At 50.7% G+C, this 9,425-nt stretch overlaps 1 protein-coding gene across 2 annotated transcripts; it reads left to right on the top strand.

Moving 5' to 3' along the window:
- The first annotated feature begins 29 nt into the window (after nucleotides 1-29).
- arfgap3 (ADP-ribosylation factor GTPase activating protein 3) lies at nucleotides 30-9,331 on the top strand. Of its 2 annotated transcripts, none has more exons than XM_079756251.1 (16): nucleotides 30-163; nucleotides 800-918; nucleotides 1,195-1,267; nucleotides 1,721-1,852; nucleotides 1,999-2,079; nucleotides 2,265-2,358; nucleotides 2,578-2,637; nucleotides 2,726-2,775; nucleotides 3,094-3,254; nucleotides 3,897-4,028; nucleotides 4,596-4,724; nucleotides 4,854-5,006; nucleotides 5,235-5,358; nucleotides 6,116-6,203; nucleotides 6,340-6,464; nucleotides 6,972-9,331. In XM_079756251.1, the coding sequence occupies exons 1-16, from the start codon at nucleotides 95-97 to the stop codon at nucleotides 6,987-6,989; spliced, it is 1,608 nt and encodes a 535-aa protein (XP_079612377.1). In that variant the 5' UTR covers nucleotides 30-94; the 3' UTR covers nucleotides 6,990-9,331. The 2 variants fall into 2 exon arrangements, with proteins under 2 accessions (XP_079612377.1, XP_079612376.1); XM_079756250.1 differs by having other exon boundaries at nucleotides 6,337-6,464.
- The last annotated feature ends 94 nt before the right edge of the window (nucleotides 9,332-9,425 follow it).

Here is a 9,425-nt window from a genome sequence, read left to right as displayed (position 1 = left end):
TTTCCGTGCTGACGTGCGGCTCCGAGCTGATTTAGCAGCTTCCGGTAAACAGGTCTGCCGTTCGGGAGAAGAACCAGAGAAGGTCCACAGAACCATGTCTGAACCCAGCAAGCAGGACATCTCCGCGGTTTTCAAGCGGCTCCGCTCGGTGCCCACCAACAAGGTGAGCTGGTTGGTTGTTATCCCCGAGGTGTGGTTAGATCAAGGTCTAGATGATCCTCAAGGAGGAAGTCAGAGCGAACCTTCCGAACATCTGACACGTCGCACTTTCAGAGCCGAGGACCAAATAACACCAAGAGCCTCTCAGGAACCGGGAGTTAGGAGTTAAATACTGAATGTGTGTTCTGGTTCATAAAAAGGATACTGACCTGACTGAAGGACTCAATGTAGAGATATAGAAGATTTATATTTATATATATATATCTACCATATTGTGTGAAGAAGAGACTGGTAATATTATGTTTTCCTGATTTAGGAATACAATGTCGAACTGATTCATGATAACATAATATAATACATGAATAGATTATCTTAAATACTGTGATGGTGTTAGAATAAGTTGAACCTTTAAAACACCTTACACCGGGTTCCAGAGACCAGCTGTTAGAACCTCGGTCTCCTATCAGTGGATTACCTTTAGACCGCCACGTTGGGTCCTTAGGACTGGAGGACCAACTATTGATCTTCTGTCTGTTCTTATCTCATCACCCCCTGGTGGGTTCTGACTAATCCTCCAGAAACGGCTCCTGGATCATGTTACATGTGTCTAATAAAGTCTAATAACCACGACCTCTGTCAGGCGTGCTTCGACTGCTCCTCTAAGAACCCCAGCTGGGCGAGCATCACCTACGGGGTGTTCCTCTGCATCGACTGCTCCGGGACGCACCGCTCCCTGGGAGTGCACCTGTCCTTCATCAGGTAGGCCTCCTGGTATGCTGAGTTTATAAACTGAGACTTTCCTGTGTTCCTGTGACTATTCTTATCCTAGGCATCTTTGTTGTGTACGGGGAATGGGTTACCATGGGGATTGTTGGTGCCCTGCACTTGGTTCTATGAGCATCCTTACTCTACCGACGGCGATATATGGTTGTTTCTCTTTCTGCTGACAAACGTTTTGGATGCAAGCGTCTGCTATATGCCCTGAATGTAAGTGTTCAGAATGGTCTCTGTTCAAACTGAGGGTTTGGCCCACAGGTCCACGGAGCTTGACTTCAACTGGTCCTGGTACCAGCTGAGGTGCATGCAAGTGGGAGGAAACAGCAATGCGGTGAGTCTTTATTATAACTGAAAACCCATTTTTATAATATAAAAAGATTCATATATAATTATTATAATGCTTCATATTTATAGTGATATCATATGCACCGTTATAGTATTGAGAAGTATAGTAGTGTATATCTCATATTTACATTCAATTATATTTCAAAACATTGTTAATTGTGGTGTTTTTCATATTTAAAGTGATAAAATTACAATACTAGTATTGAATAGTGTATATATTATATTTACATAGATTCTATTTACTTTTCTTTAATTGTGATATTATTTTGAACAGTACTAGTATTGAACAGTGTTTATGTTGACATTAGATTCTAATTAAAATACGTTGTTTAATTGTGATATTAAGTACAATACTAGTTTTGAGTTGTGTGTATATATTAGATTTACATTTGATATCATTAAAAAAAACATGTTTTAATTTTGATATTGTCGTGTTCAGTTCAACTTCTTCAGCCAGCATGGCTGCACCACCAGCGCCGCCAACGCCAAGTACAACAGCCGGGCTGCAACGCAGTACCGCGACCGGGTCAAGACCCTGGCCACCCAGGCCACCCGCACACACGGGACAGAGGTATACACAGTCACACACCTTACACACACACCTTAACACGCACCTAAACACACCAAGGGGCAGAGGTACACACACGCACAAGAGGTACACGCATACAATCTCTGACTGTATCTCTGGCTGTATCACTGACTGTGTCCCCTGTGCAGCTATGGTTGGAGAGCCAGGCTCCGATCTCCCCGACGGTTCCGGACAACAAGCCTGATGACTTCTTCAGCCTCCACACCCTGGTGCGTATCAGTGGGGTAACGTCTGCGACCAGGAGGGGGTATTTTCCTGTTATTTGCGGTCGCGGATTCTGATTGGTGGGGGTGTATTTCCTGTTATTTACGGTCGAAGATTGTGATTGGTTGGGGTGTCATTCCTGTTATCTGTGGTTGTGGGTTGTGATTGGTTGTACTTCTGTACCCTGCAGGATGTGACTGAGAACAAGAACATGCCCCTGATGAACCTCAGCAGCCCTCCCATTGAGAAGGCTTCTCTCCAGCCGTCACAGGAGGACAGCAACGGTGTGTACGAGCTCTGAGTTCTGACGCCTGGTGGAGATGTCCTGATGGACATCTCACCATGAGCTCGGAGTCTGTTGGAGATTTTCGGATGTGTCGCGTCCTGGTGGACATCTCGCCATTCAGTACCAGCTGCATTAGTAGTGTTTTCATTGTCTTTGTTTCACGGGCTGTGAAACGCTTTGGGGCTCTCGATGAACTTAATGGGGTCCATGTCCTCAGGAAACACGGAGGAGGGTCCCAGCGTGGACATGCTCGGGGTCTCCCCTAAAGCCCATCCAGGTGAGGCTCACCTGCTGCTCTACCAAATCCACCCGTTTGATTGGTTGACCCTTAGAGTTCTTAACCTATGCTCCCCCTCCCCCCACAGAGCCCACCTCCTCCATGTTCAAGAAGAAACCGACCGGGGGCAAGAAGACGGTACGTTACCATGGTTACCTGAGAGGATCCTGACGCAGAGTCTCCTGGTGGTCGGACCACCATGATTATCCATGATTATGATGGACCACCTCATCCACTGTTTCTTCTTCTGACCTCCATGGGACTGGTTCTCTGGAGCAGTGGGTACCGAGGTCCCCGGGAACCAGTGGTTCTGATCCAAACTCAGGCTCGTCAGTGTAGCCTCACTGACCCGACCTCCGCGGCTCTGTGCTGCCTCACCCACAGATCGGTCGGCCCGTTCTATCGGCCGATATCGGCCTGGCATGGCCTCACCCTAACCCTGTGTTCTCCCTCCAGCTGGGCACCAAGAAGGGGGGTCTGGGGGCTCAGAAGGTGAGCAGCCAGAGCTTCTCCGAGCTGGAGAAGAGAGCTCAGGCCGTGGACAAGCTGAGGGAGAAGGATGACACAGCCGGCGCCCCCGGCCCCGCCAAGAACACCGGCCGCGAAGACGCCGCCCTGTGAGTCCTACCATCCAGCTGACCTGCGCCTTAACGGCCTTTAACTGACCTCTGACCTGCTCCTTAATGACCCGTACTAACCTCTGACCTGGTCCTTAACGACCTGCTCCTTAACGACCTGCTCCTTAACGACCTATAAAGACCTCTGACCTGCGCCTTAACGGCCTTTAACTGACCTCTGACCTGGTCCTTAATGACCTGTACTGACTTCTGACCTGCTCCTTAATGACCTGTACTGACTTCTGACCTGCTCCTTAATGACCTGTACTGACCTGCTCCTTAATGACCTGAACTGACCTCTGACCTGCTCCTTGATGACCTGTACTGACCTGCTCCTTGATGACCTCCTCCTTAATGACCTGTACTGACTTCTGACCTGCTCCTTAATGACCTGTACTGACCTGCTCCTTAATGACCTGTACTGACTTCTGACCTGCTCCTTGATGACCTGTACTGACCTGCTTCTTGATGACCTCCTCCTTAATGACCTGTACTGACCTGCTTCTTGATGACCTGCTCCTTAATGACCTGTACTGACCTGCTCCTTAATGACCTGAACTGACCTCTGACCTGCTCCTTAATGACCTGTACTGACCTGCCTGTTGATGACCTGTACTGACTCTAACCCTCTCGGTCTGCCAGGGCTCCGTCTCTGCGCCTGGCCTACAAGGACCTGGAGGCCCAGCGGAAGCTGGAGGACCAGAAGATGAAGGGGCTGCAGGGGAACCGCAAGGAGCAGGCGGAGCGGCTGGGCATGGGCATGGGCATGAGGAGGTACGTCACCCCAGTAAGAGTCACCATGGGGGGGGCATGAGGAGGTACGTCACCCCAGTAAGAGTCACCATGGGGGGGCATGAGGAGGTACGTCACCCCAGTAAGAGTCACCATGGGGGGGCATGAGGAGGTACGTCACCCCCGTTAGAGGCACCATGGGGGGGCATGAGGAGGTACGTGACCCCGTTAGAGGCACCATGGGGGGGCATGAGGATGTACGGTGACCCTGTTGGAGACACCACTGTGCTCAGAGGGGCATAAGAAGGTACGGTGACCCCCCCCCGTTAGAGGGGGGTGGTCACCCTCTAATCACGGTGCCCGCCCCCCCTCTGAGCATGCTCAGAGGGGGGGTGGGACAGGGGAGTGTTTCTGCTGTGATGTTAAACTCCAGGCTAAAATGTACTTGGTTCCATCCCCAATGTCCGCATCCTGCCTGTCGACCCGACCCTCCTCAGCATATCTCTGAACTAACTCAGGTTCTAGATGCTACGTACCGTCCTTCCAGCCTGTCTGTAGTATTACTGAACCGTCGGTCCCCTGGTCTGAAACGTGTCCTCTGGTCCTCAGTGGCGTGTCCCACTCGGTGATGTCAGACATGCACATGATCCAGCAGGAGGCCCCCGGGGGGGTGAAGGCCCCCAAGCCCCGGAGATACATCGAGGAGGAGGACGACGACGAGGGCAGCTTCAGCCTCAGGTGAGACCCCCAATCCCCCGGCCTCTCCTCGGGAGGGACAGTGGGGTTCCTCTGGTGCAAGGACTGGCCCTAGTGTTCTGGAGGCGGGGGCATATTACCAACCTGCCCTATCTGCCCCCGTGCCTGCAGGGCGACCCCGAGGGCTGACGAGCCAGGGGAGCCGGGGGGGGAGTACTCCTCCTCGTCCCGCTGGGGGGAGCGGGCGGACGGGGGCTGGAGCAAGGAGAGGAAACCGGAGCCGGACTTCTTCCTGACCGCAGGCATCACGTCTCTGGATGACCGGTGAGACCCTAGACCTGCAACCCCGACCGGGTACCCGACCCCCAGACCCAGACCCCCACTGACCGGGACCAGGGCCAAGACCCCCATAGGCCCTGACCCACGCAGACCGGGACTGGGACCCTCCAGACTCAGACCGGGGTCTAGTCTTCTCCAAGCTTTCAAAAGGTGAACTCTGTACGGGTCCACAGACCAGAAGGTCTGTAACGTGTGGTGTCTCCCTCCCCCCAGACCCGCGTCCCGGAGGAAACCAGACCCTGCCCCGGTCTCGGACACCGGAGAGGCACAGAAGAAGTTCGGAGACTCGAAGTCCATCTCCTCCGACATGTTCTTTGGGAAACAGGACAACTCTGAGGTGGGTGGACCTCCTCCCAGACCATTTACCATCACCCAGACCTCTTGTGGGGTCTGTAGGACACATAGGGGGTCCCCTAAAGAGAGGGGGAACTCAGACCTCCTGGGGTGTCTGTAGGACCTGTGGGGGATCCCCTAATGAGAGGGGGAACTCAGACCTCCTGGGGTGTCTGTAGGACCCATAGGGAGTCCCTTAAAGAGAGGGGGGACGTGGGGCGCGTCAGGGGTCCCCTCGGCAGTACGGGTGGGACCCGGGTTTGATTCCCCCCTGCGGTCCTAGTCTCACTTCCCACTCCGACCCTCCTTCCTATCTCTCTCTCGTCCCCTTCCTGTCTTACGTCCCTTTCCCGTCTCACATCCCCTTCTTGTCTCTCTCACATTCCCTTCTTGTCTCTCTCCCGTCCCCTTCCTGTTCTCTCTCGCGTCCCCTTCCTGTCTCTCTCGTGTCCCCTTCCTGTCTCTCGCGTGTCCCCTTCCTGTCTCTCTTGCGTCCCCTTCCTGTCTCTCTCACATCCCCTTCCTGTCTCTCTCACATCCCCTTCCTGTCTCTCTCGCCTCCCCTTCCTGTCTCTCGCACGTCCCCTTCCTGTCTCTCTCACGTCCCCTTCCTGTCTCTCTCATGCCCCCTTCCTGTCTCTTTCACATCCCCTTCCTGTCTCTCTCACTTTCCCATCCTGTCTCTCTCCCCTCCCTGACACTCAGATGAAGAGGTAAATCTGTGAGTCTAACTGAAGGTGTTTATGTTGTTTCTTCGTCAGTACGAGAGCCGCTCTCGACTGGAGCGTTTCTCCGGGAGTTCCTCCATCAGCTCAGCCGACCTGTTCGACGACCCCAAGAAACAAGCAGGTGAGGAGGATAGATACAGGAGAGGGTTTACAGACGTTACAGATACAGGATGAGATTTATAGTCGTTATAAATACAGGATTATATAATGAACATATAATCGATGTGGTATTAAAGGTGTCCTTGTTTCCGTAGCAGCAGGTTCGTACCGGTTCACCAATGCGTTGCCTAGCGCCCCGGACATGTCCCAGCTCCGTCTCGGCGTGCGCTCGGTGGCCGGGAGGCTGTCGGGCATGGCGAGCGGAGTGGTCACCTCCATCCAGGTAGGCTCCGCCCCTCTGTATACCCTCCCTCATGGTTGGCCCAACCCCCCATAGCCCCTCCCTTCAGGTAGGCCCCGTCCCCCCGTATCCCCTCCCTCCAGGTAGGCCCTGCCCCTCTTTAGCCCCGCCCTCCAGGTAGGCCCTGCCCCTCTTTAACCCCTCCCTCAAGGAAGCCCCTCCCTCCACGTAGGCCCCACCCCTCCTCGGCTCCTCCCTCCAGGTACACCCCGCCTGCTCCTTAGCCCGTGCCTCCCTCCAGGCTTGCCCCGCCCCTTGTGACTTGTCCCGCTCCTCCTTAGCCCCTCCCACCAGGTTAGCCCCGCCCCTCTTTAGACCTTACCTCCAGTCTGGCCCAAACCCACCCCACCTACTAATTAGAGTCGCGTATGTCTTGACCCCAGCCGAGCTATGGAGGGGTTCTGTGCTTAATCAGCCCCTATTAATTCATTCTCTGGTCCGGTCGGCCGGTCACCCTGCATCTCTAACAGACTTTCTCTTGTTTTTCAGGATCACTATGGCTCCTGAGTGTGTGTCTGTGTTTGTGTGTGTGTGTTTTGAGTCCATCGTGAGCCCTGCTCTGCCCGCACCCCAGGAACCCTTCTGTTAGGCGGAGGTCAGCCCCCGCCCCCCCCCCCCCCCCCCCCCGGACCGTAGAGAGAAAGGGATCAGAGGGAGAGAGAGGAAGGATGAGGGAGAGCGGAAGGATCCACCGAGACACCAAAAAGCATTTTCCTCCCCAAAAGAAAAAATTAAATATATTTATGGTATGCATTCCCAGTATATTGGAGATTTGGATTTATGGCAGTGTGTGTATATTTACACAGTAGCTCCACTACCGACCATGAAACTAGGTAGGCTGTTTCTGTTGGCCTGTAAGCATCTGAATAAAGGTTTATCGTAAGGTTGAGTGATGCGTGGCTGTGAAGAACTTGAGGGCTGGTGTGACCTCTGAAGGCTAGCTGACCTCTGAAGGCTAGCTGGTACCTCCAAATCTCTGGTCTGTTGTCATGAAGGAATGTGTGGGATTGGCTCGTTTCCATTTCCAGTTTAAAGGGCCACTATTTGACCACCATGTTGATTAGCCTTTAAAAGCCATTTCAAAACCTCCCCTTTAGTGACATCACAAGTGGGTGTGTCCACAGCCTACTAAGGGAACTCAAGCTGCCCATCATGTATCTGTTTGGACACGCCCATGTGTGATGTCCCTAACGGGTCGATTTATAAATGGATTGTAAAGGCTAATCGACATCAAACCAGGTAAAATAGGGCCCCTTTAATGTTTGAGGATAAAGTTTCCACTATTGGAGGGCATTGATTGGTTGGACAGTAGCTCTGTTCCGCAGTGCCACGTGCACTTTGATGTACGATGTGCACTTTTCTGTGCACGTGTTTGCTTTGTATTTAGTCTTTCTGTGCACATTCCCCATGCGTGTTTTCAAGTGTCCTTTCTGTCCCCAAAGTGCACTTACATTTCCCACCTCATGCGCTGGACCACAACTAAAACCCCAAAGGAGAAGAGGCCTTGAACTAGTTGGGTGGGTCTTCTCTGCAGGTCTGATGGTCGGTGTGGTGGAGGTGTCTCTGCATTGTCTGGACTTTAAAGTTGAACCTGTTTCTTCTTCAGAGGCTCTAAGGGACGAGACAGAGGAGGACAGTCTCAGTAATTGATTAAAAAGGGTAAATGTTGTTCAGTTGCACTTTTTAAACATGCTTTTATGTTCTCTTTGCATGGCATCAGAAGTGTTAAGATGCCACTTCAGTTTGGGTTACATGTTTGTAAATGGGGATATGGTTGATTTATTGTTTTTTGTAATTGTGTTATTTGAGTTGTGGGACTGTTTAGTGTGAAAATCATAAACCAAATTCACTCGTTCATATAATTTCAAAGCATGTTTTGTGTACATACTGCGGAGTCATAGCAGCTTCTAGACACGAGTGTTGGGAGAAACCGTTTCAAATCATGCAGACTTATAGGAAAGGTTTTATTTCTACTTTCACCTAATTCGTAGCATTGGCACGATGTAACCAGGCATTGTCATCCGTCCAGACATGAGAGGGTTTTTTTTAAAGGGTTCTGCTGTGGGGTTGATGTCAACAAGATAGATTACAATTTTCTGTGACTTTTCAATCAAGTCACAATTTACAAGTGTTGCTATAGAGAGCAGACATACATATATCTCCTTTTAGATTTGCAACAGTATAACGTGAAAAGCAGAAGTTTCTATAAACGATGTTCAACAGCATGTTGTGATTACAGATAAAACATGGCAACATTATGTTTCAGGTAATCACACAAGGGTGTCTTCTAGAATTCTCCTTTTAGAAGCTCTGAATCCCCGGACCAAATATGTTGTGATAAGTCAGATATCACGATAAGCCTTAATCCATATGCTGCGGCAGAAGGTGGCAATAATGTTGTAGCTTTGTATCATTTGTAAGAATTTGCACGTGGCAGCTTTTGGCTTGAATGTCTGTAGCCTACATCTTTACAATCTGTACAATTTAGATTCATTGTTTATTCAAAGTTTCCTGAGCTCGTAAGTAGAATATAATTATTCAGTTTACCCAGTTTATATCATTTGCTGCTTTATTTTGCATTCCATATTGTAAATGTGTGACATATTGTGACATGGGACGTTCTGCCGTCACGCTGATGGGCGGGGTCGCGCCGTCCGGATAAGAACTCTGATTGGCTGAATATTTGCATAGTTGAATTAATGGTAGCGTAATTGATTTCGGAAGCAATTACTTGATAACCGTTTTTGGACATTTTTTGGAAACTTAAGATGCATTCATCTTTTGAGAAGACAAAGCTGTATTGTTAAAAAGGAAAAAATAAATGGTTTGTGCCAGAGCAAAAAAAAAAACATTTCGCTATTTGTTTTTATTCATTCATTCGTCTATAAACACCGGTCCGCCTGAAACAAATAATATCAGCGGAGTTCTCTACCCAAGTCGAGG

This window comes from Pollachius pollachius (genome assembly GCF_949987615.1).
Source record: "Pollachius pollachius genome assembly, chromosome: 18".
NCBI lineage: Eukaryota > Metazoa > Chordata > Actinopteri > Gadiformes > Gadidae > Pollachius > Pollachius pollachius.
This window is presented reverse-complemented; position numbering and strand designations above follow the sequence as displayed.

What these genes read in the sequence shown, in the direction of transcription:
- arfgap3 (XM_079756250.1), top strand. Translation starts at nt 95, where the DNA reads ATGTCTGAACCCAGCAAGCAGGACATCTCCGCGGTTTTCAAGCGGCTC. An exon ending in CTCCCCTAAAGCCCATCCAG is followed by an intron (nt 2,638 to 2,725) that starts GTGAGGCTCACC and finishes CTCCCCCCACAG; the next exon opens with AGCCCACCTCCTCCATGTTC. An exon ending in GGAAACAGGACAACTCTGAG is followed by an intron (nt 5,359 to 6,115) that starts GTGGGTGGACCT and finishes TTTCTTCGTCAG; the next exon opens with TACGAGAGCCGCTCTCGACT.